The sequence below is a fragment of the Thermobia domestica genome, chromosome 11, assembly GCF_964235325.1.
Source record: "Thermobia domestica chromosome 11, izTheDome1.hap1.1, whole genome shotgun sequence".
Classification (NCBI taxonomy): domain Eukaryota; kingdom Metazoa; phylum Arthropoda; class Insecta; order Zygentoma; family Lepismatidae; genus Thermobia; species Thermobia domestica.
Genome location: NC_137464.1, coordinates 253,445,598 through 253,473,297, shown reverse-complemented (window position 1 = coordinate 253,473,297; position 27,700 = coordinate 253,445,598). Strand labels below are relative to the sequence as shown.

Sequence of the window (27,700 nt, the reverse complement as noted above, 5' to 3'; positions counted from 1 at the left end):
ATAGGTAGTTTATTGATCCTTTCCATAAAACCTAGGCGTAGACAAATAGTAAAACGTAGCCAAATTCACCAGTGTTCAGATGCTGCCTACAATACACTGAGGAGAGAAGGTCGGTGGGTCATACATAGTGTGTTCGATGGGTCAGAGTGGGTCATGATGGTTCAGTGGGTCACGTTCTGTTGACCTACTGCCCACTCACAAATCTTGACCCACGCAGAGACAATGTCCAAGTCAGTTTTTAAGGAGATTCGTCTACCAAAATTCCTTTATACGTATATTTACCCTGTCTTGTCAGTCCTTCGCGAGATTCAAAATCTTAAGAACTATCTTTGATGGATTACCATCAATTTGGGCTAGGATATAGAGTGTCACAAGTTATGAATAGAGTTCGTTAGTGGAGGTAATATTCAAACCGGAAGAAGTAGAGCTCAACCTTTTCCGGTTTTAATGTTAATAGATAAGTATAGAGCAGAAATAGTAATAAATAGCCAGAAGTGTTTCCTCCAGTCAATTAAGCGTCCCAAGAATACATTTCCAACTCAATCCTAAACTCTATTCTGAAACCGGAAGTGATAATAATCCACTACAACTTCCGGTTTCAATATTGATCTACACAGCAAAAAACGATCAGAAGTAACGAGTAGCAGCGGTTGTCTAAAGAATGAATTACAATAATGAACTCCTTCTCATGTGTGACCGTTGAGTATCCTCTATTATTACGTGCATGGTAGCCGAGTATTATTATTATACGTGCATTATTATACGTAGACATTTCTGGCAACATCCATTGTTACTAACTTTGACTTTGTTGAGGCCTTTAAATATATTGTTTCTATCGTTACCATCACAGGGAAAGTTGCTAAATTTTCAAGGATTCTATGAATATACGATTCAACGTACGTTTTAATGTTGATTGGTGTAGAATGAAAATGGTTAAAAAAAAAAAAAAACTTTTTTTGTAATCAATTAAGCGTCCAAAAAATATATTCCATCTCCACTCTTAATCACTCCACTATCACTGGAAGTGGTAGAAATCTAACACCACTTTCGGTTGCATTATTAATTGAGAAAATAGCACGTCATACAAACCAAACTCCTCCATGTGATGTATTCGTGACATCACTACTTGTTTTGAGTGAGCGCAAATCGTCTTTTGCTGTATTATTCTTAGCACTTGGGCAGTAATTTTGCGTTCGATTTGGCTAGTTTTCTTAATTCTTCAACAGATACAGATTTGGAGATGGGTGGTCTCTTTTTTGATCCCAGCTCCTGCTAAGTGAGTTTTGTGCTGGACAGACACTGTGTGCGTGGGTTTTCAAGGATTTCTCTCGTTTCCTCCTATTTGTTCCAATCCATCTCATTATCACCGCCTCGGGTCGTCATTCCGTACCAGCAAGCGAAACAATTGTGGAACATAATGCAAAGCAAATAATTCAAAAATAAAAAATAACTGCTTTGCGTATTATCGTAAACCAAACAAGATTTTGCGTTGCGTTGACGCAAACTATTACAGGATGGCGCCCTCCCTGCATAAGCGACGGCCGTTAAGCTTTATATATACATACATACATATATATATATATATATATATATATATATATATATATATATATATATATATATATATATATATATATATATATATATAGATATAATGGAGAGCCTCTGCTTGTTTTTCGTTGATTTTGGTCCGTGTTTGTGTTTTTGTCCCACGAAGTACACTACTCCACATGCATCATTTGATGAATCTTTTCCTAAATAAACCCATCAGCATTGATACCAAAACACTAAGCTCAAAACTCACATAAAGTAACATGGAGTTCAGTAAAAACATTGCAAATTCGTTCTACATCTTTCCTAATAGAGGGCATTGCTGTTTCTATCCAACGTGGCAACTTATCCTCAGTCCTTGACACTTTACCACCTGGAAAGGAACTGAATGGAATGTTTGTTTTGTAATAAGAAGAGACATTCTCGCGTTTTGAGAACTTTGTTGTAATATCTTGCGTTGATTGATGCTGTTCATGTGGGATTTGGAAATTGTTGGAAATATCGCAGAAGAAATTGTTCTTTGTATCTTGTATTTGTTAATTTACTATTAAGAATGCAATTTAACTCATTATTTAGATGGGAGAAAGTGAAAATATGTTTTTTTCCCATTCAAATTAAATTGTATTTGTAATTTTGTAAATATAATCAAATCTGGAATCAAAAAAAGATATTGTAAATTAAACGAAATAAATTTGCAAATATTTATAAATTAGTTTCGAAACTTGCTTGGAGAATGTGAGCTTTGCATGTAGACATTTTTTTTTTTAATCACAACCTGTTTGCTGCGTAGCGAAGCCAGGGGCATCAGTTCGGAGGGTGGACAGAGGGGAGAAATTTGTCCCCTGGTTTTAAGAAAAACATAATTTTTAATTAATTGTGTACTAATATAGACTATTAATAAAAAATCGTTAATCCCTTAATTCAGCCGACAAGCTTGTCCCCTTCTGCCCTGCCAAACCTGAAATGAAGCTACTGAGCAGAGCGTATTAGAAACCTCAGTATAGACTGTTTAAATAGTATACGAGTATATTGAAATAACTTACAATTTCTAAAATTTTTAGTAGGAACAGCGGAGATCGGGCTTCTTCTTTCTCTATCCGGACATAGGAACATATTCCTTGAACACAGCCCATTATTTCAACATGTATTTGATCTGTTGAATAAAGAAAAACAAAATGTTACATTTCTTACAGATTAATGCAAGTAGTTCTAGCAGAACTAATATGTGTTCTGTTCGTTAAGCTCAACTCCGATTTTTAAGAAGCTTTAATGAATAACAAAGACAACGAAGTTTTTTTTTTTAAAATGTAAATAATACTTTCGTCAAAGTAGATACTTTCATATATAGAGGTTCAATATTAGCAGACCATAACAATATCAACGAAGACATTACGTGTTGCAGAGTATTTATGTTATTATTCAGACCAAACTTTTTTTTGTTGTTATTTTTGTTGTTGTTGTTGTTGTTGTTGTTGTTTTTTAGAAGTCTATCGACAAATCTGAAGCTTAAAATACATAAAACGGTATAATTATAACTGTTGTACTGTATGGTTGCGAAAGATGGTCACTTAGCTTGAGAGAAGAATACGGGCTGAAAGTATTTGAGAATAGAATCCTGAGACGAGTATTGAAACCTAACATGTAAGAGGGACGAGAATGGAATGGCAGAAACTACATAATGAAGAATTGAATAAATAATACAGCTTACCTAACATTATTAGCGTCACTAACCCTTAAGAGATCCGGGGTTTTTGGGCTATTTTTTAGACTTTCAGTCAAGCAGCTAGTGCATCGTCACTATTTATCCTAGGATCATGGTTCATACCTCATTCTCTTCAGAATGGACCTGGCTTTCAAATGGTACCACTCGCATGCTCATACCGTATACCAGGAGGGGGAAAAATGATGTCAAAGGGAAAATTTCGGAGGGATTTTTTTTCCTCGCACTTTGGGCTCCCCTGGAGCGACCCTGTGTGAACGTAGCCATCTAAAAAAAATCTGATAAATAGTACTTGGTATACTGAATGTGTGTGCCAAATTTCAAGTTTCTATCTTGAATACCGAGGGTGGGAGAAATTTTATCAGGAATACCCACCATGCCCCAAACTACCGTAAAACACGATGCTCTCAGGTAAAAAATTTCCTGAGACATCCCTAATTACCCTAGGGTCATGTTTCGCCCATCATTCTCTTCAGAATAAAACTGCCTTTCAGGCGGTATGACTCACGTGTCTCCATCATGTATCTAAAGTGGGAAAATGAGGAAAAACGGGATTTTTAGGGTCTAAATATTCTTTTTCCAACTTTTAGCCCCCCCTGGACCCCCCTGTTTTAACGCAGAGATCTGACAAAAATAATCTCGTAAATACTACTCGGTGAGCTGAATGTTTATGCACAATTCCAATTTTCCAGGTGCAAAAGTAGGCCTGCCAAAAAAAAAATATATCTACAATGTTCCATATTCCCGTATACAGAGGGAAATTTTTAAACATTCCCTGAGACATCCCTAATTACCCTAGGGTCGTGTTTCGCCCATCATTCTCTTCAGAATAGAACTGCCTTTCAGGCGGTATCATTCACTTGTCTCCATTATGTATCTAAGACGGGAAAATCTCGTAAAAGGGATTTTTTGGAAAAATTTCCCTTTTTCAAGGTTTAGCCTCTCTGTACCCCCCTGTTTTAACGCAGAAATCTGAAAAAAAACTGGTAAATACTACTCGGTGGACTGAATGTTTGTGCACAATGTCAATCTTCTAGGTGCAAAAATAAGCCAGCACAAAAATAATACCAAAAATGTCCAAAATTCCCCTATACAGAAGTATATTTTAATAAAAATTCCCTGACACTTCCCTAATCACCCTAGGGCCATGTGTCGCACATCATTCTCTTCAGAATAGAACTGCCTTTCAGGCGGTATCATTCACTTGTCTCCATCGTGTATCTAAGGCGGGAAAATGAGGAAAAACGGGATTTTCGGGTAAAAATATCCCTTTTTTCAACTTTTTGACCCTCTAGATTCCCCCCTGTTTTAACGCAGAAATCTGAAAAAAATTCTGATAAATACTACTCGGTGGACTGCATGTTTGTGCAAAATTTCAATATTCTACTCGCAAAAATAAGCCTGCCAAAAATACTTTACATAACCCCCCCCAAGAAGTATTACACGAAAATATAAATTTTAGACTTATGACGTCATCACCTCCTATGTCTCGACACAAGAAGGTGTGAAACCATCCGTAATGTCTTCTGCAATGCCTCTGGACTTGAAAAAAAAAAAAAAAAACGGAAGAAAAAGCTCAAATAGGAGAGTTATAACGCAATGTACCATGAAACACCCCGTATGGTACAAATTGTACCATGGAATCCCCAAAGGGTTAAGACTAGAAAGTCATGTAGCCAGAATGGAAAAAAGGGAGAGACGCTTTCAAAATTCTAACAGGAAACTCAATCGAAAAAAAAAAAAAAAAAAACATTAGAGAGACCTAGACACAGATAGGAGGACAATATTAAGATGGATCTCGCAGAAATATGAATACATAGTAAAGACAGAAGTTAATGTTGTGTTTTTGTGAATGCAGATTGAACCCCCGGGTTCCGTAGGCCATAAAATTAGAAGCAGGGGTAAAAGTGAATCTGAAAAGGTAGAGGTATGCATGACGTCACACCGTTCCCCGTGCCTATCTTTACTCATTGTAATATTTTAGCAAGTGAAAGGACGCCATAGATAATTTTTGGAAGTGGGGTAGCGGCGTTCACCCTCACTTTTACCCCCTGGTTAGAAGTGATCCAAGTTGTAACTACTAAATGATACTAAGTAAACTGTTAAATAAATCTTTTCTTATGGAGCAGATATTTGGGTGCGTAATTTATATCTTTTGTTGGGACCCAAATTTATACACTATACAATAGGTTCTGAAAACAATTATTAGTTCTTAAACAATAAGCAAATACTATCATATCTGGCTCGTTTTCTTTTTTAATGTTATTAAGTTATTCACTAAAACTTAAAAAAAGTGAGCTTTACGAGGAACCTCAACTAAAGATTGTATAAATAAATAAATAAATAAATAAGTAAATGCAACTCGGAATAGATATGATAATTTTAGATTATTATTTCTCATTAGTCATAATATCTACTGTTGTTGTCAGGGTGTATCAAAAAATGACTTTACATCTTTAAAAACCCATATTGATTGATTTATTTAGCTTACAGACATGCTTTTTGTGTCATTTTGTAGAAAAATACATTTTTTACCTTCTACCTAAAGAGGTTCAATGTTAAAATTTCCTTGGCTTCCATTGGTGATGCGGCACACATCCCATCCAAAGTCGATTTCTTGTCAAAATTTCCTTGGCTTCCATTGGTGATGCGGCACACATCCCATCTGAAGTCGATTTTTTGTCAAAATTTCCTTGGCTTCCATTGATGATGCGGCACACATCCCATCTGAAGTCGATTTCTTGTCAAAATTTCCTTGGCTTCCATTGGTGATGCGGCACACATCCCATCTGAAGTCGATTTCTTGTCAAAATTTCCTTGGCTTCCGTTGGTGATGCGGCACACATCCCATCTGAAGTCGATTTCTTGTCAAAATTTCCTTGGCTTTCATTGGTGATGCGGCACACATCCCATCCAAAGTCGATTTCTTGCCAAAATTTCCTTACAAGCAATTCTATCAGTGTCTTTTAATTCTTGCATCATTTGTAATTTTTATGATTTGAGATGCAACCATTTTCTTAACACATGACAAACTCTCATGAGGGGGACGGCGAACTCTCGAGAAGCACGCCGGGTTGAGTTTTGTGGGATTGTTCACAAAGCCTTGTCTCACTTGCTCTACAACGCCTTCGGACACACGGGGACGACGTCTAATGTCCCTTTCAGCAGCGAGGATATACGAGACAAGACCGACTGATTAACGTGGAATCCAAACCACATGAGCTTCGGCCGGGAATCGGACCCCGGTCTCACACGCCAAGGCACATACGCTAACCGCTTAGCCATGAAGAAGCTCTACCAAATTATTATATACATGTACTGCAGTGCACTGTATTAGCCAAGAACGACGTAAAATAATACAGTATTCTAATCGTCGCTGAGCTATGTGATGAATGATTGTTGGCTTCTTGCGGTTTTTTTTTTTTTTCCCTGTCTGGATAAAGCTAACTCTGGCTTATTAGGGTTCGGATTAACGAAGTTTTACTGTACTTCTCTATATACTGTATATCTCATCTTTGGATATTATTTTTCATTGTGTGCTAATTCTGTAACTTTTGCAAGTTTTTTAAGACTCAAACTATGCTAGGCGTAAGTATTGAAAGTCTTATAGAAATGCTTTTAACCGTTCATCCGTCTGTTGACAGGTATCAGAGCAACAACGTTAGGAGATATCGAGATGTGGTTTTTCGCAATCGATTCAGCGTCCAAAGGATAGGTTCCCTCTCCTCTGTTAACTCTCTGTTCCAAGTGGAGGTGGTACAAATTAGTCATTTCTGGCTTCAACGTTTATCGCTGTTAAACAAAAATGATAACATATAGCGAAAATCTGTTTTCTGCAAGCGATTCAACGTCTCAAGACAACATATAATGCTCATCCACAACACTCTTCTAAAACGGAAAATGGTCCAAATTTAGTATTATTTTCGGTTTCAGTACCGGGTTCAGAGTTTATAATCATAGAACGAGAATGGTAACAGAAATGAGTAGTTTCTTGTAAACGATTCACCGTTTCAAGGTAACATACCTATATAATGCTCATCCACAATACTCTACCAAAACCAGAAGTGGTTCAAATTTACTGTTACTTCTGGTTTCAATGCTGATTTTCATAAAACAAAAACCATAAGAGATACCAAGATGTAGTTTTTTTTTACAACCGATTCAGAGCCCCAAGAATATGTTCTATCTGCTCCGCTAACCCTCTATTCAAACTAGAAGTGGTTAAAATTAGCAATTTCCTGCTTCAACGTCTATCCCACTATAGAACGAAAACAGTAACAGATAGCAATAAGCTTTATATTTATTTATTTCGAACGATTCATGGTCTCAAGACATACCATGACTATGTAGAACACTCTACCGGATCGGAAGTGGTTCAATTTTCTACTATTCCGGCTGCAATATTGATTTCCGTACAGCAAGAATGGTTAATGTTATCAAGGTGCGGTTTTTTGTAATGGATTCGACGTCCCAAGAATAGGTTTTCTCTCTTGCTTTCTCCTGCCTCTTTTCAGGACCGTATCAAGAAGGGCCTACTGGGGGCCGGCCCCCCTAGAATTTTCACGGTAGGCTTGCCAATTAACTATAATATGGTGCTGAACTATCATATAGTTGGATCGCCCCCCCTAACTTCAGCCGGGCCCCCTTACATTTTTGGGCTGGCTACGGGCCTGCCTCTATTCAGACCGAAAGTGGTTGAAATAAACGACTTTTTGTTTCAGCCTTCATCGCCATAGAACAAAAATAGTGCGGGGTAGCGAGTAATGACTTCTTGATATGTATTCAGCATGCCAGGATCAGTTTCTACCTTTGATCTCATTACTCTATTGGAAACAGTGCTTACAGATGCACTACTTTAATTTTGAGTATTAAATTCAGATAGTTTGGAAGAAGTTTTGGTTTCACACTGAAACAATACTTGTGGCGACATGGAACGTCACAGATATCAAAGGAGTAGTATATATATATATATTTGGTCTAGGAATTAATTCGTGCGGTTGGTACGCACACATTGAAGCTGTAGTACAAACACAAAATACATAAATACCTTAAGAAAAATATTGTCCATCGCTAGCCACCACTTTCGCCCATCTGTCAGGCAATGTACGGATTCCGTGGCGAAAGAAGTCCTCATCCTTGGAAGCGATCCAGTCAGAGACCCATGTTTCGATATCTTCTGAAGAAGTAAACCGCTGTCCAATCAAATCGTTGTTCATTCAATCGAACAAGTAGTAGTCCGAAGGAGCAACGTCTGGTGAATACGGCGGGTGGGGTAAAACTTCCTATCCGACATTTTCTAAATAGGTTTTGACCGGTTTTGCGACATGTGGGCGAGCGTTATCATGTTGAACAATAAGTTTATCATGTCTGTTCTCCCATTCTGGTCGTGTTCTGGCCAGAGCTTGCTTCAAACGCATTAATTGTCGTCGATAACGTTCTCCATTCATAGTTTCACCCGGTTGCAGCAGCTCATAGTACACCACACCTTTCATATCCCACCATATGCTCAGCATAACCTTTGCACAGTGAATATCTCGTTTTGGTCGTGATGGACCTGGTTCACCTGGTTTCACCCAGGCCTTTTTTCGTTTAGGGTTCTCGTAATGGATCCACTTCTCATCACCCGTAATAATTCGATGCAGAAACCCCTTTCTGCTCTGTCGTTAAAGCAGCAATTCGCAAATGGTTTTTCGTCTTTCAACGTCTCTGTCTTTCAATTCATGTGGAACCCAATGTGACATCTTTTGAATCATTCCCATGGCTTTCAAGCGTTTGGAGACTGTTGTTTGATCAACGCCTAATGCTGCTGCAAGTTGTTCCTGCGTTTGACACGAATCCTGCTCGAGCAATGCTGTCAATTCTTCGTCTTGAAATTTTTTTTGGCTGTCCAGCTCGCTCTTGGTCTGCCAAGCCGAAATCACCACTTCTAAACCGTGCAAACCACTTCTGACACGTTCGCTCAGCTAGAGCATGGTCACCATACACTTCCACCAAAATACAATGACTTTCAGTCGCACTTTTCTGCATGTTAAAGTAATGCAGCAGGACACCCCGCAAAAACACTTTATCAGGCACAAATTGCGCCATGTTCACTTAACTACAAACTGGTGTTGTTGACGCTTTAATCCACTGCCCTATACTACGAACGATACGCGATGACAGGGGTTTGCAACACATATGTGGATACACGGAACTGTGGGACGCTCCGTTCGTTGCGCCATCTCTTGTCCACCCGCACGAATTAATTCCTAGACCAAATATATAATATGTAATATACAGTGGCGTATTTAGGATTTTATTTCGGGGGATATGCACAACATGGGAAAACAAGGGAGTCAATTGCCCACCTGCGTTTGAGAATTAAATTATATTCTAATCGATTGTCTCCTAATATACTAGGAAAACACTTGTAATTTGTAGTCTGTTGAGGATCTAACCTCCCCCCAGGAAAATCTGAAATGACGCTCCTGCAGACACACGTTGAATATTTATAATTTCATTTCAAGTTAACTAATTTCATTTTAGAAAAAAAAAATGGAAATGTGCAGTTTTATCTCTGTATGTTTTTACCTGAAAGAAAATGATGAGACATGTTGATGCTGAAATATACTGATTACAGTTTTAATGGCAGGAATTGCAGACTGGTGGATCTTACATGATATGATACAAAAATTTAGCAGTGAATCTAACCTTTTATTTTACTCATAGAAGAAAAAGGAAGCATCCTCTTGGCCTAACTAATTTCCCGGGCTACTTATTCCCACCTCTTGATTTTCTTTAATTCAAACATTTATCATTCTTTAAAACTAAATGATGTAATTTATTTGCTGTAAAGTCCCCTTATGTTGATATCCATACAACTTGGTGTGGAGCACCAGTTTCTCTTATCAGTTCTGCTTAGTTTTGGTGTTACTGACGACGGCCGACTTGAATCACAAGTAACAACGGTCGAAAATACGATAGTTGAAACGAAAGAAAGTAACAAGTAAGAAAAGAAACAAGAGTAGAATGGACGAAAGAAAGAAAAAAACGCAGTGTTTACATGGAATGAAATTTGACAAATTCAGTATTATTTCTGAACAAAGATCCTACAAGATGGAAAGACAATGTAATTCTTAGAAATGGTAAGTAGGATTATTGCTGTACATGGAATGTAAAAATAATAATAAAAAAAAATATTTCGGGGAAGGGGTTTTTGAGCCCCATAGACCCCTAAATATGCCAATATATATATATATATATATATATATATATATATATATATATATATATATATATATATATATATATGATATACAGGCAAAGATATTATTATAGAATTAGCTGAAAGTACAGTAGATAGCGCCATCTATTTTTATCTGGACTTACAACTTTTATTATTTTCTTTTTGTCCTTTCCTTTTTACCTTTCGGGTCTTAAACCGAGATATGATATGCATTGAGGAATTATATTGAATGATCTGGTACCAACTGATTGTGTAATATGACGAAGACCTCGTGATTTACATACTCAATTGTGATTGGTTCGTTTTGAACCTGCAGTGGAATCCAGGGATCAACTGACGTCGGACGGAACTGTGGTACGTATGCTATGTACCTTACCTTTTGTAAAGTTTAATTATTTTTGTTTTGTGTAAAAATGGTGTAAATTTATCTCGTGGACAACCATGAGTATATTCAAACAATGTAATTACATAATCTTTAAAGATTTAGATTTTGAGTAACGAGCAAGTGTAAAATGTACTGTAGGCCGTGTTGGAATGGCATGTTGAAACATGTTTTTCAGGTTGTTCCTTGGAACGGAACTTTTTTTTTTCATTTATTACGCATCCTGTTGTTATTTTTTGTACTGTTAGTTTTTTATCTTTGTTTTTAGCCTATAACATTTTTATAATAAATATTTGTTATATAAATATTTATTACAAAGTTTTATAATAAATGTATAAACATTCTTTCTCGTTATTAAAATTATTAATCAATGCTATGTATGAATTTTCCAAGAAAACTAAAAAGTTTTTTTTTTTTTTTTGAAAGAACTTTAATAAATTAAAAATGAGAAAGAATCATTATTATTTTCTGGATGCGCTTAGCAGTCTTTTCATACAGTCCCGGCGAAATCTCTCCCCTACTTTTCTAGATTATTTCCCCTGAGATCGGGTCCGTGGTTTAAAGTTAACACTTGTATTTTCATTTATTTTTTGGGGGGGGCGCGGTGGCTCAGTGGTAGAGCGTTCACCTCTGGTGCTTGTGGTCCCGGGTTCGATCCCAGCCTCCGCCAAGTGAACTTTGTGGTGGACAAACACCGTGCTCGTGGGTTTTCTCGGGGTTCTCCCGTTTCCTCGCACTTTCTTCATTCCACCATTTCACTCATCTCTCATTATCACCGTCTCCTTTAGCCTAACCGGCATAACCGTGGGACGTAAAACTTAAAATTTCATTTCATTTCATTTATTTTTTTCTTCCTTTTTCAATTACCTCAGGAGTGGTTATCCCGAAGACGGAGAATTAAGAAAGTTTCATTACATACTCACTTGTTGATATTGAAGACATTGGCGCAAATCCCGGGTGATGAGGGGGATGTGTCCCCTAATCTTGGGGAGAAATGTAATGATTTGTGTCCGACTGCCACAAAGGAAAGTGAGATTAAGTTGATGTCCCTTGGCTTGTTTCATTTATATATAAAATCGTATTCTTTAATATTTGAAACTGAACTTCGTGTCCTGGCGCATTTAGGTCACATCAATCTGTATTACTTTCCACTCCTGCTGGAAAACTCTCAGCTGTAGATAGGAGCACAAATGCCGGGATAATAGGGGGATGAGAATTATAAATATGCATGTATTCAGATTTCAGAATGTGTTCAAGCACTGATTTATAATACTGTTATGTACCAGTACTTCATCTGCATCGCCTGGTATATAATATACAACAGGTTCACCTCAGAAATCAGATTCATCTATCGTAATATGAGTATCATCTTCCCTCCCCCTCCCCAGAATTAGCCTCAAGTCTGCCCGTCTTCCAACACGATTGAGGACAACTCTGCTCCCCTGATCCTCTTAGGCATTGTTTTTCAACTTCATAAGTATTTTGAACATTGCTTTAAAAAAAAGATCTGAGAACGATCTTACCCGTCTTTCCCAATGTTGAACACATATTTGCGCCACAAGAGACTGAAGATTGAAGACACAGCCTGTTTGGGGTGGTCTGCTATTAGTATATCATAGACCTGCTATTATTATATCTAAAGTCGAAGGAGAACATTGTGACGAACCTTTTATTAAGATTTAAAAAAAAAAAACTAACTTTCACACTTATACACTTCATACTTATACATCACACTTCATAAAAGACTTTTGAACTCTCAAAACAAGAATAGAATCAAAGTACAGATCAAGCAGAGGCGGATCTAGCCCGGGGCCAGGTGGGCCTAGGGCCCCCAGTTTTTTGAGTGGCAGAAATACTTGAAGCTATTAGTTATATATTGTATTTTTGAAAGTTGTAAACTCATGATATACCTATCATAGTCTGGGTTCTGGTTGTCCCTCACTTTTCACCTTCTAGATCCGCGTCGAATGATCAGGCTATACTAAACCACCTCGGATAAACTTTTTTTTTTTTGAACTTGATTTACGATAGTCACGTCTAACACAGGGAATCTATAGTTTGATCCCACCTCTTGTGAGTTTATGGTGAAGAACATCGTGTCCATGAGTTTTCTCGCCCAACTCTTTCATTATCATTCACTCTCATTAATTACCCGTCCTTTAGGTTAGTGGGTCTCGTTTTGCCTAAAGTAATAGGTGTAGAACGTGAAACTAGAACTTTAATGTCATTTGCATTTTGCTTACATTGTTTGATGGTTTTACTAGTTTTTAAATTTAAGTCAAATTAAGATTCAATTTTTCTTCTCTTTCTTTGAATATTTGATTATTTATTTACAATATTTGAACAATTTTTCTAATGACTGATTTTATTCGAACATTTGATGAATCCATTATTCGTATATCTGATCAATCCATTATTTGCATATTCGATAAATCCATTATTCAAATATTTTTAACGAATCAATTATTCAAATATTTAGTGAATTCATTATTTGAATAATCTATAAATCTATTATTCGAACATTCGATGGATCCATTATTAGAATATTTAATGAAGCAATTATTCGTATATTCGATAAATCCATAATTTGAATATTTAATGAATTCATTATTCGAATATTTGATGAATATATTATTTGAATATTTAATGAACCCATTATTCGAATATTTGATGAATCAACTATTCGTATATTCGATTTATTCATGAGTTGAATATTAAACGAATCCATTATTCGAATATTTGATGAATATATTATTTGAATATTCGATCAGTTTATTATTTGAATAACCTAAATCTATTATTAGAATATTTGATAAATCCATTATTCGAATATTTAATAAATCCATTATTCGAATATTTAACAGATCCATTATTCGTATATTTGACAGATTCATTATTCGTATATTCGATAAATCCATTATTCGAATATTTAGTGAATCCGTTATTCGAAAATTTGATGAATCTATTATTTGTATGTTCGATAAATCCATTATTCAAATTATCCATAAATCTATTATTCGAATGTTCGATGGATCCATTATTTGAATTTTAACAGCAATTATTCTTACCTTATCACTTTAATTATCGGTAAAATGTTACAGAAATAAAGTTCCTGTTATACTTGTCTTCGTGAAGTAATAGATTTAACCCGTAACGTTTCTAAATGTATGTCCCACTGTTGTTCATATGCACGAAAGTATTAAATGAACATTTGTATCTCGTAACTATTTTTTAAATGATATCATTTACTCACCTTATATTCTGGATATTCACGTGTTCCTCAACAGTGTAACTAGTTCAGCAACTTAAATTGTTTGCTTGTACCGTAATATAAAGTGATGGAAAGAAAACAACAATTTATTTTTATCTAACTCGAAGATATTGCCGTAAGTTGTGCTTTGCGTTATCAGCTATAGATAACAACGTAAATTGTGATTGAACACTTATCGCTGGACTACGAAATTCTCGGCTTCAGATTAAAATTGTTATCGAGATTATTACGCCGCTATATTCAAGTTGATCAATCATATCGGAAAAAATGAGAGGGGGATACTAAGTCTGGTGAAGGAAGAACATTTTAAAAATTAAGGATAAAACAAAATTGCAAGTAATTCGATGTACTCAAGCGATTATAACTTCTTTCTTCTTAACATTCAACTTTTGTCGTTGCGAATATTATAATGTTCCACTTTTTTTCGGAAGCACAGGCTGAATAACTTTTGTCCAAGTTAAATTTGGGGCCACAAGGATTCAGAAAAACCACAGACGAAATAAAGTGTTAGTACCAATAAATATATTGGGCCTTACGCAGGGTCGTTTTGACGTGTGATTAGCGTCATACTAAAGGCCTGACTACTGCAAGAAACACATGTTAGTCGAATTCCTTAGTATGGCACTAATGCGACAGAACGAGTCTGCATAAGGCCTATTGTATTTATAATGAACAAATATCTGCAGGAAGCTAATACAGAGTTTCCGGTGAAGAAGGGTCGATTATTTCAGGAAATGAAAAAATGTGTCATTTCAAGCGAAAAAGGGTATATGAACAGTAGGTCGAATATCTTCGTTTTCGAGATATCGATTAAACAAACAACATATTACAGATATGCAGTATCAAAGTCTCGTATCTCCGAAAGTAATGAAGATAACTGACTGATTCGAAAAATAATAGTCGCAGAACGAGATAAACTTTGTAAAGATAATATGAACTCCTGATGGTGTTGTTTTATGAGTGAAAGTACATGAAAAATAAAAGTTTTACATTTGCCACACTGGTATTCCCGATGTACAATATTGATGTCTCGGAAACTAGTGAAGAATATTCGTCCACAAAGTACAACATAATATATTAGCTGTGTGCAAATTCGCATGTAGAAAGTGCTATCGTGAATGGAGATAAACTACATCAAGAAAGGAAGTAATGCACCGAAAAATTTACAATTTTCACCGAAAATTACAACAACTTTTGAAGATATATATTCATTTAGTTTACTTTCAGAAGCCATCTCGATGATCCTTAATAGCAGTGAAGGCTTTGAATGCTCTCAATTAGTTCGTATGCCCACTTTTCGTCTGTAGACAATGTCCTTAATCCAACACCCATCACAGGTATAAAGGGGTGTCAGATCAGGTGATCGAGGTGAGTAGTGATCACGGCCTCCAGGACCGATCCACCAATTGGGATATATGACACGTATATGGTCAATTGGAATATGGTGGTGCTTCGGCGTATGGAAGTATATGGACATGCGATAGAGATATCTTGTAACAAGTGTAGTAATTAATTTTAAAAAAGTAATCTAGATAGCCATCTTCAGTCATACGCTGGAAAAACACAGTGACCAGTAGTCACATAATGTATGATCCCACTCATATAACAGTACGTTTGTCGGAAACGATGTGAGAATAGTGTGCTTCCTGGCGCACAATTGATGTGTATGTGAGCCCAAAGATACACCATCAGCTGGATAAAAATATCCTAGCGCTTGTGCAATGTACTAATTTAACAACCAGCATCAGTTGGCTGTGTTCATATCTTACACCTAAAATAAAGAATGAGAATTGAAAATGAAATGAAATATCTCAGCTGAACGTCCCACGTTTGTGTCTGTTAGGCTAAGGAAGACGATGATTAAGGTTGGTGTAAAGGGACAAGATGTTACTACAGGCTTCGTATCCCTCTCATGTATTTTTTACCTTTCACGAAAATTCATGATTTCTCTTACAAATTTCAACCTAGAAACTTCAGATTTTTAGAGAATGAACTTCATAACCTATCGAAGGCAAGAATCCGTGCCGATTTTTTTTATTTAGAATTTTCTTCATTATTGAAATGGCTTGATCGTTGAAATGGACATCCAACCTTTAACAATATAGCTGTTTCAAGAAGAAAGAAAATTCTAACTAAAAAATCGGCACGGATTTTTGCCTTCGATAGGTTATGAAGTTTCTTCTCTAAAAATTTGGGGTCTCTAGGTTGAAATCTGTAAGAGAAATCGTAAATTTTCGTAGAAGGTAAAAAAATACATGAGAAAGATATGAAAACTGTAGTGACATCTATCGGCAAAACTTGTCCCTTTAAACCATCCTTAAGGCAAGTGAATGATGATGGAAAAAATGGTGGAATGAGAATGTGCGAGGAAACAGGAGTACACCGAGAAAAACCACGGGCACGATGTTATCCATCATAAGCTGTCGGAGTGTAACAAAATTTACATAGGAGAAACGAAGAAGAAGATGGAAGAAAGGATAAAACAGCACAAGGATGATGGAAGATTGAAAAGGGATAACAATGCGATATATAAGCATCAGAAAGAGACAAACCACAGAATGGGGTGGGAAGGAGCAGAGGTCATAGAAGTAGAGAAGATAACTCTGCCTGATCGATCTTTTCACCGCTGCCTTTGATAACATATCTTGCCCATAAACAGCACAAATTTCTTCAGGAGCCTGCGCAGAATTTGCGCCTTTATCGAAATAAAATTGTAAAATGCAGCACAGTTTTACGGAAAGTTCATTCACCTTTTCAGCTCAAAACCTTACATCTGATTGTAAAAAATTCCAACACTTTTTGCACATCCACTAAATTCAACTGTCTGTTGGTAAATGACGTTATGCTTGACCTCCTGCAACTCATATACCCTGGGATTTGGAACACTAACGCCATCTCTTGCACAAAAGACTTATTAGTTTTAGATTACATAATATATATAATCTAGTCGAATGCTGCTCATTCCAGCTTTGAGACTGCATAACTGAAATAAAATACTCTGGTAAATACAGTTAAAGGTAATCATGGGAAATTTACACGTATGGAATTAGATAGACACCGTTATCCGTTAACGAACTGATTGCACTCTTAAAGTCGTCGTTATGCGTTAAGGTGTTAACGGATTGACTTCATTCAAAACTCTGCTGAAATAATCAGTAGCTATCTATTGCAAAAAACAGAGCCGAAAGAATTCGTTTACATATATATGGGTAGCCACCATTAAAGTTGTGGTTATCCGTTAAGATGTTAAGGGATTCACTTCGTTAACGAACTCGGCTGACATAACTGCTCTAGCTATCTCTATTCCAAAGAAACAAATTTAAAAAATCGCTTCCTTTCAAGAGCGTGCGTAGTAACAGACGACGGACGGAATCTTGTCTCCCCTGCGTGGTCCTAATAAGATTTGAAATGAAATGAAATGAAATCTTTAAGTTTTATGTCCCACAATTATGCCGGTTAGGCTAAAGGAGACTGCGATGATGAGAGATGAGTGAAATGGTGGAATGAAGAAAGTGGGAGGAAACGGGAGAACTCCGAGAAAACCCACGAGCACGGTGTTTGTCTACTACAAAGTCCACACGGCACGAGCTGGGATCGAACCAGGGACTAATAAGATTTGAATAAAGAAAACTTTGTACTTTGCTACAGTTTCGTCAATATATCATTTCATCAGATCGCTGTAGCTGATCAGATATGTCTAATGGAGACAATGGTATATTACCACAAATGTAACAGATTAATAATCGGTCCTTTTGTGAGAATCACGCTAATGGGCTTTATAATGTTAGTACGCTCGTTACTTTACAGGATAGCTCTCTGAAGTAAAGCCTTTTATATATATATATATATATATATATATATATATATATATATATATACGATAGATAGCTACAGCGGTTAACTCGATAAAGTTCATTAATTGAGCCGATCTGTTAGTCTTCACAGATAACTGTGACTTTAACGTTGGCTTTCCATATCCCATACATGGAAATATGTACTGAAGTTATATATTTTTAAGATTAAAATATTTTTTTTGGTTAATCCTAAAAAAAATATTGGTGTGTGAGGGAGTCCTAGACTATATTTGTTGCTGTTTGGCATCAGTTTAACCTTAAGGTAAGTCGCTCATTATACTTTTCTTCTATTTAAGGTTTGTGTAAAGGGACAAGCTTTGCCAATAGATGTCACTACAGTCTTCGTATCCATCTTATGTAGTTTTTACCTTTCACGAAAATTCATACGATTTCTCTTACAAGTTTCAGCCTAGAGACTTCAAATTTTTAGAGAAGGAACTTCGTAACCTATAGAAGGCAACAATCCGTGTCGATTTTTTTTTTAATTTAAAATTTTCTTCATTGTTGAAACAGTTATATTGTTAAAGGTTTGGATATCCATTTCAACAATCAAGCCATTTCAACAATGAAGAAAATTCTAAATAAAAAATGGACACAGATTGTTGCCTTCCATAAGTTATGAAGCTCCTTCTTTAAAAATTTGAAGTCTCTAGGTTGAAATTTGCAAGAGGAATCGTGGATTTTCATGAAAAGTAAAAAATACATGAAAAAGATACGAAGACTGTAGTGACATCTATCGGCAAAACTTGTCCCTTTAAAGCAACCTTAAGATAACCTACTAGTTGGCGTTAAAAAGTGGGCACTCGCCAAATATTAAAAGGTGTATATTTACTTATGAGTTGTCTCTATAACTTCTCTATGCATTCCCCGTTTTTCATATTATTATTATTATTATTATTATTATTATTATTATTATTATTATTATTATTATTATTATTATTATAGGTTTACAGCGCAAAGCTTCTTCTTACAAGTTTCGCATTCATTTGCTGTTACTGTGTTCCTATCCAGTAAAAACCAGATCTGAATATGTCTCTGGAAATGATACCATAATATTATGTTTAAAATATTAGTTCGTTAGTTAGGAAGAAGAAAACATGGTAGTATCACTATAAAAATAAAATTTATTGAAGTCAATTAAAATGTGAGACATTTCAGAGAATTCAATGTTGATGTGGTCACAAATTAAAAAGTAAATAGTGTGTGATAACGTTGTAAACAGCTGTTTGATTTTCTTCTTTTATAAAATCGGGCCGTTTTCAAATTATTTCCCTTAGTTTAGACCAGTGGCATCTTTTTGACTTTCAAGGGACATTACCCCCCTAAATTCGAGATGTGTATACATTTTAATCAATAATACAAATTACATGGTAATCAAAAACATGAAATCTATTTATTGGAGAGTCTTTTCCCTCTCCCTCCCCCAAAGCAAAACCTGGAATGACGTACTTGGCTTGGGTCAGGTGAACTAGAATTTTCTTGTGTGGTGCTCGTGGCCATAATTATTGGTAATAATGCTTTCTCTTTCTCACAGGATTGTTGTAATTATTTCTCTGTCTCAACAACATTTTATACTGTATGTCGCACAAGAGATGGAGTTGTGGGTCAAGTGGACTAAGATTTGTGAGGGATCAGTGGGTCGTAGGTCAACAGGACTGACCTACCATGGCCCACTTTGACCCACCAACCCACCTTGCTTAGTACATTGTAGACAGTATCTTCTGAACACTAGTGAATTTGTCTACGTTTTACTTTCAAGCATCCATTTTTCTTCCTTTTTCACATCTTTCTATTTACTTACTTCAGATGAATATATCTAAGTGAAAAAAGAACTTCAGGCACTTCTGAATACTGATATTTGTAATTGTAGTAATAGCGATAGGACTCACTACTTGGCCTTCGAGACATAATTAGTCGAATTTTCACTTTTTTTTTTCCTTTACGTTATCCTACTTTACCTTGATTTGAGACTTTCAAATTTCATCCTATTTTCCACTGAAAAATATCTGGAATTCAACAACGAAATAATTATATATGATAATTAAATTGAAATTCATCGTAATGTGGCCCATGACAAACATTTTACCATTTTATATCGTAAAGGCCAGATCCACCGTTATTATAAAAGAGCGGTGTTTGAGCGATTGACCGTAGAAATTTAAACTCCGATTAGTGATAATTTCACAGCCTTGTTTTATTACAAGTGTAAACTCTTTTATTTAGTTGAGATGAGGGGTTGGATCATAGGTCAGAGTTGGGGACGATGTGTTTTGGTCACATCGTGGGTCATGGTGGGTGATGGGCCATGGTGAGCTACGGTGGATTGTGCGTCAAGTTTCCTTTGACCCACGCCATCTCTGGTCCCCACTTCCACTAACGCCGCCATCTTGAAAAATAGCGGACAAAGGGGCACCTTAATTTATTCGTTTTTTGGGTCTTTCCAAAAAACGGGTAACTTTAGAAATAAAATGTGCTAGACCAATTTGGAAGAGCAAAAAATGTTCTATGAAATAGAGTATTTAGATTTTTGCTAAGACTCACCAATACCATTCTGCAGAAATGGTGATTACGAAATTTTAATTTAAAAAAAAAAAAAAAAATTGAGAATTGCCAGTCTCATCGGAATGTTGAAATAGTTCTAGGATGAATGGTCATCCAAATCTGCTTTATTTTTACAAAAATAAAAAGTTGACAACTCTGGCTCTGACGTCACGCACATCAATCAATTGAAAAAGGCTGTACTATAGAGTAGGTAGCACAGGACACCAAATTCTATTTTGTGGTGTACATGCTCAAGTGGTATGTTTTACTTACCAATCAGTGTATCATTTATAATTAAGATATGTATATTTACAAACGCCCTGAAACTATATGAACTTGAGAGTTTGAACTGAACCACCTCCTGTAGTTACGCTACTGTTATCAATACACTCTTTGATTCTATCACACAACGTTTTTGATACATTTCAAACAAGGATACAATATCTTAGCTCTCACGAGGAAAGCGATTCAAGTGTGTCACGAAATTGTGGACGAGTTTATACGCAATCGAAGTGTTTCTGTGTACAATTAAACCAATTAGAAGGGAAAACCCTCGACCTCAACCGTTTCGGAGATATAGAGGAATAAGGGGAAGACTGGTGCTCTGATATTTTGCGAATTTTTGAATATGTAGCGGTAGCGATACCGTAGTACAAGTGAAAGAGACTTTTAAAAATGAATAATTCCTTCATCCGCGAAACTAGTAATACATCACCGTAGACATGAGGGTATAACGAAATACTTTGGATAGTTTAATAATTACCTGTACCTTGGGCAGAAAGTGCTCATACATGTGCACTATACTTAATAGAATGTTAATTTAATAATAACAAAAGAAGAAGGTTTTTAATATCTGTAAGATATAGAGATTATTATATAGTTCGTTGCTATGTAATTGTTTATGGATACCTAATCGTCATGTATGTGTGCACGACAGTGTAAAGGGAAAATACATAAAAGTGTATCAACTAATAAACCATTTGACATCGTTCATCGACTTTATAATTTTGATAGAAAAGGTGAGAATAATAATATATATAATTATTAAAGATATTTTTACATGCAAACAATTGCTACCACTCGAAATTCATATATCAACGATCGAACCAGGTTGACGACTACCCTTGGTGAGTCGTTATAAGGGTTACAAAACCGAAAGGTCCATAAAAATTCTAGGGGAAGAATGTTTTGGAGGGGGAAAGCGAGAATAACGGAGTTCTATTGTTGCCTGAAATAGGCGTGTAAGGTGTACATGTACAGGTTTCTTGGTACGCTGAATTGAATAAAAGCATAATCAGGTCAAACAGGATGAAAAATGTAAAAAAATGGTGGCCACTCGTACTTTCTAAACATTTATAATTTCTACAATTATTAACCGATCGGACCTTTTGCACAGAACATGACCTTGTATTTTTATTCACATAATAACGCCTCTGTTCCTTTGGCAATATAATTAATATATTTTCATATCACATTTTCTCATTTTCTACGAACTAAAGACATGATACATTAGCAAGTAGTGTCATACAATTTTGTTCTTCGTCTCAATGGCATTTGTTATTCCTCATAGCACCTTCTTTTTCTGACACCAGGTAGAAACCACACCACTCACATCAACATTCAACGCTACTTTTATTCGCTCTAGTGCGGCTTTCGTAACGTTTAAATACAATTTTCAAATATATTCACTCGCAGCATAGCCGAAAATCTACAAAATATCAGAGCATCAGGTTTTCCCTTACCCCTCTATATCTCCGGAACGGTTGAGATCGAGGGTTTTCCCTTCTAATGGAATTCATTGTTCACTAAAACAATTCGATTGCGTATTAACTCGTCCACAATTTCGTTCCACACTTGAATCGGTTTCTTTGTCAGATATGCTAGATGCGTATGTTTCTAAACCGTACCAGACCTTATATGCGGTACAGGTTATATATAAAAGGGGGATTTCGGATTGTACATGATTGTTATAAGATTTCTATTGTTTTAAAATCACGGTTGAACTTGTATACAGCTTAGTAGCAAATATACCACTTGTAGCTTAGTAGTAATATACCACTTGTAGCTTAGTAGTAATATACCACTTGTAGCTTAGTAGCAATATAACACTTGTACCTTAGTAGCAATATAACACTTTTAGCGTAGTAACAGTATACCATTGTAGCTTAGTAGCAATATAACACTTTTAGCGTAGTAACAGTATACCATTGTAGCTTAGTAGCAATATACCAATTGTAGCTTGGTAACAATATAACATTTGTAGTTTAGTCGCAATAGAACAGTTGTAGAGGACAACTCGTAGAGAATGTGGCTGTATATGTTTGTATACATCGACAAATTTCATTTCAGCAACAATAGCACTGCATTAATTGTCTTCAGTCCCAATCATCATTTTGTAAGTTCTGCTAGCTGTTAATCAATCGATCTCCATGTTAAAGGTAGTAAGTTCCATGATATATTTCATAGAGTTCTACCATTGTGACAGAGAACAATTCCAAGCACAATATCTGCGAGGTAGAAGGCTCCGTTGAAGAGAGACAGAAGTCCAGAGACCAACATCATGTTGCCATTGTGCAACTGTTCCTCGGTGGCGATGCTCTCTTCGGATAGGGTATCGTACTGTAGTTGGAAGTTCCACCAGGACTCAATAAGAATTCCTCCTGTGGCCACAAACAGGAGACCTCCCACTGAATTGTAGACAATCTAAAGAAAGGAGGAAAAATATATATTAAGCGTAAGTTTTGAAATCTTTTACATTTTTGAGAAAATTATATATAATATTGGGATTTCTAAATTGGCGCCCACGAACTGTAGAGCACTAATCTACAAATCAAAATAAAGTGAAAAATATTTATAATTATTTACCTTTCGGGTCCTTGTCTGCAGACGCGAATTGCACTATGTTGCAACGTCGCAGATGAAGAACCTCAGAGGAGATCTACCAGTCTATCAAATAGTTACATCCATTCTTTCCACATGGCAATTAAAGTCGAGAGACGTTGTCACTAGCACCACTTATTAGTGTAGCAATTGATGTAACTGCTTGATACTCATAGAGCATTGCTAATAGTTCCAGGCTAATCTACGACGTTGCCACATAGTGAATTTTTTTCTTCCATTTAGCGGCTGAAGGAGGTGCCGGAGAACATTTTCGTTCTATTTTGATCTGTAGAATAGCACTCTGTGATCTATGGGCGCCATTTTTAGAACCCGATGTATGTAAGTTAAACTTTAGAATTACTTTCGGCAAATATGAGAGTCGGATGAAAAAAAAAAAAAATACAAAATCTCACGTTCCATGAGAATAACACTCAAAACGCCATCTTACCATATCCCGGGCATACCGAGTTTTTAATGTATTTTTATCTTTATGTAGCACCGAGGTCATGAAGGACGGGACTTATTTTTAATGTGGGCTCCGAACTACGATCGAGGCTTGAATCCGGTACAGTTGGCTACAAACCATCGCAACATCAATCCTCAGAGTATAGGCCGGTCCTCACCACATTATCTCACCTCCAGAATAAGAGCTGGATTGCAGAATCACTGCACCAGTTCCAGTCAGATGATCGAAAAAATAAATAAAGTAATTATCATGGAAACAAACTTTTGTGCTGTATTCAGAAAACAAACAAAAGGTTATTTCCAAAATTGCAGTTCTGATATTATCACAGGCCTTCGTTGATACCGTACATGTTGGTTCTCAGTCTCCGGTACAACTTGGAATCGTTTAACATGGGTTTTACGAGAAGAAAAAACATCATCATTTGAGCAAATAGATTAAAGTAACTCAAACTCCATGAGATAAGAAAACGACCATACAAGCTCGTTGCAAAACGTGTAAGAAAGAAATTGTTTAGTTCAAAGAATGAAGAATCATTATAAAAAATGCAATGCTGTTTAAAAATCTGGAAACCCGAAGAAATTGTGAAAATGTTGATCCGAAAATTGCTTCTGATGATTCTAACGTCAGTGATGTGGTTGAGATGCAACTGGAAACTTCAGGCAGGAATTCATTTTGTATCAACAATATCTTTTTCATTATATTATGAAAATTGTATTTCGTCCCTCTTCACCAGCTCAGTTCTAAATTTTCTTAACAGCTTTACATCTTGGCATAGCATGTATGGAGGGACCAGGCGAAAAAGCACAAAGTATGGCAGTCGCTGCATAACTATCCATTAGAGCGTGATACTTATTGTAACATCAGTGCCGAACGTCAGTATCTGGAACAATTCAATCTCAATTTGTTCGTCTATCTGTATGTATGCACCACGCTACAGGGTGCAATTGTCGGGTTTTTAACTAAATTTTGAGGTTAGAGGCACGATACATCGGAATTTGCTGTATAGATTTTGACTGAGATCGGACCTAAAATTTCAACATTAATGGTTCGGATCACATTTTAGACAAAAAGCCCTGTCTCATATAGCCTTGCTACTGATGTAAAACTGCAATCAATCAAACTAAGCAAACTAATTTTATGCCTTTCGAACAAACTTGGGTTGCAGGATAAATTTGGCTCCAACTCAGTTTTTACAAAATATTAGAAATGAGCTGCTCAGAGCATGAGGGATCCAAGTCCATTTTCAAAAAAGTTCACTTTTGCTCAGCAAACGTAGTATTTTCGTAGCCAAGGGTACGAAATAAATGAAGCAAAATTCACGTGAAAGGGTGTGGACTAGAGTTTCATAGGACAACGCCCGACAAGGATGTTGACGGAATGGGAGAGGAGAGCTAATTTCCCCCTCCTTGCTCATAAATTTAATATATTGACATTACACGCTGCAGTGTGGGAATGATTAACAAGTCAAGCTCTTAATGGCATAGTCAATTATGCATAATTACGTTAAATAAATGCAGGGTATGTCCAAAAGATACACCGACGGAAAAGTCACATTTTCACAACCACGAATCCGAGATGAAAGAAAGAAAAACTACATGACAAGATGCAATCTAGAATTTTATAAAATTGCCGCTAGAGAGGGGCGTTCGTTTAAACTTCATCTGCCCCTTATCTTGAATTTCAGATTTTTGGGGCAATAATGCAGATTTAGAAACCTTTCGCTGAGCAAAGTCCAACTTTAAAAATTTGAAGTCCTTACACCGAATGAATACGGATTTTGATCAGTTATAAACCATTTCCATTGGCCGTAAGGAGCTATAGGCCTATATTGCTCTCTTGTATATTTTTTAAACAATGATTCCAAAGGTGGCTCTACTTTCGAGTTTCGGGCCTAAGCAATTTTCCAGTTTTAATCATCTGTATGTTCTCAGTATTTATTCGGTGTAAGGACATTAAGCTTGGTCTGTTGGACTTTGTTTATTAAAATATTTCTAAAACTTGCCTTACTGCCCCCAAAATCTGAAATGCAGAGTGGGGATGGGGCGGTTGCTTTCCTGTCCCACTGACAACTCTGTCTAGCAGCTGTCATATGAAACTATCCCACGCCCTTTCGCACGGTTTTAAGTACATTTGTTTTGGACTCTTGACTGCGAAGATATCATGTTTTGAAATAGAATTCATTTGCTAAGCAAAACTGAACTTTACTGAAAATGGATTTGGACCCATTGTGTTCTGAACGCCCCAAATATTACCTTTCTGCAATAAAATATTGACTCAAAAAACAACCAATTACATAGGCTTGCAGAAAATATTCTAAAGTTAGCACAACATGAAGTGTGCTTCAAACATTACTTTTCAAAAATTTATTATTTTAGAGTAATTTTATTATCATCAGTGTTCTGAAATAGTAATCAAATTTTGCAACAAAAATCTCACCCACATCCACGAAACGCGAGCTTAGCCGCTAAAGGCATAACTAGAAAATATTCAGAAGCGATAACTCCGAAATGACTTGCTTTAGGGCTAAAATAACCGCACAACCGTATTTCTGGTAAAATTCTAGTCTTAAAACATGTAACATGACTCCCTTTGCATTTAAAATTTCGAATACGAATCAAAGATGTCTGCCACGACGCTTGATAGCACCATTTGATGTGTCAGACCACTTCCAAGTTTCATCATTCTCCCATAACCAGTTCTCAATACACAATGATGGTGAGGACTTTTTGTTTTCCCATGTATATTGATAGATTGTGTGAAATCTCTATAGTAGGTAGATTTTAAAATGTACCTAAAAAGTTTATTACAACCAAGAAAGTACTTAACAAGAGTCACTGGCAAGAGGGTGTAATAAAAGGGGTCCTAATATGAAATAAGTTTATAATTACTAATCTATACTGAAATATTCTGTATCCAACACAGAATAAAATAAATAAAAAAGGTCGATTGTAAGAGCAAAAAGGTCTTAATAAATACGTTATTACACGACTTTGAAATATGTTTAAAGCATGCTTTTTTCGCGTGTTTTAAACATGTTTAAAACATTTTGAACACCTTTTTCATGTTTTAAACGCATGTTTTTTTTTTTCTTCAAACCTGGATTACATCCGAAGTGTTAGTGCATGGATAGCTCAAAGTTCCGTGCATCATCTTAGCTTCAGGAGCCGCAGGTCAACACAAGTGCCTCTTCTCTCAGGGCGTCAACGGCTCGAAGGCACAAGGATTGGACCATAGAACAGTGGAAAGGGTAGTCTGGAGTCATGAGTCCCGATTCCGATTGCGTCGCACCGAAGGGAGAGTCCGAATCCGGCGACAACAACATAAAGCCATGGATCTTGCATGACAGGTTGTACAGCGTAAGTTGGTGGGGAGTCTACTATGGCCTGAAATGTCTTCAGTTAGTCATCATTGGAACCATTAATCCGCGTAAGTGGATTCCAGAATGCCAACCGGTATATGGACATCCAGGAGACCATGTACACCTATTCATGACCGTTGTTCATGCCAATGGGATGGGCATTTTCCAACAAGACAAATGTCCAGCCCCCAGGTCCCAAGCACAAGCAGAGTGGTTCATGAAACATTCTACCGACATTCAGTTAATGTAGTGGCCCCTCGCAGTTCACATTTGAATCCAGTGGGAACATTTGCGAAATGTCATGGAAAGGACTGTGTATGGGGCAAACAGCCCCCACTTATTAACATGGACTATATGTCGGTCACGGTGAAGGACGCATGGCTTGAAATATCAGCAGACAATATCTAGAAGCTGGTGGAGTCATTACCTCACAGTGTCGGCGCTGCACCCTT

General features: G+C 36.4%; 2 protein-coding genes across 3 annotated transcripts in view; both read right to left on the bottom strand.

The window, feature by feature from the left end:
• LOC145664944 (uncharacterized) overlaps positions 1-14,258 on the bottom strand; it is a 20,176-nt gene extending 5,918 nt beyond the window's left edge. Inside the window, exons 1-2 of the mRNA XM_081732064.1 lie at positions 14,132-14,258; positions 2,595-2,704 (exon numbers count right to left, since the gene is read on the bottom strand). Coding sequence (XP_081588190.1) covers positions 2,595-2,684 — 90 coding nt within the window. The 5' untranslated portion in view covers positions 2,685-2,704; positions 14,132-14,258. The remainder of the gene's footprint in view (positions 1-2,594; positions 2,705-14,131) is intronic.
• A 4,849-nt stretch (positions 14,259-19,107) lies between these two features.
• LOC145664943 (uncharacterized) overlaps positions 19,108-27,700 on the bottom strand; it is a 49,518-nt gene continuing 40,925 nt past the window's right edge. For both annotated transcript variants that reach the window (XM_081732061.1, XM_081732063.1), the window contains one exon: positions 19,108-23,247. In XM_081732061.1, coding sequence (XP_081588187.1) covers positions 23,005-23,247 — 243 coding nt within the window. In that variant the 3' untranslated portion in view covers positions 19,108-23,004. The remainder of the gene's footprint in view (positions 23,248-27,700) is intronic.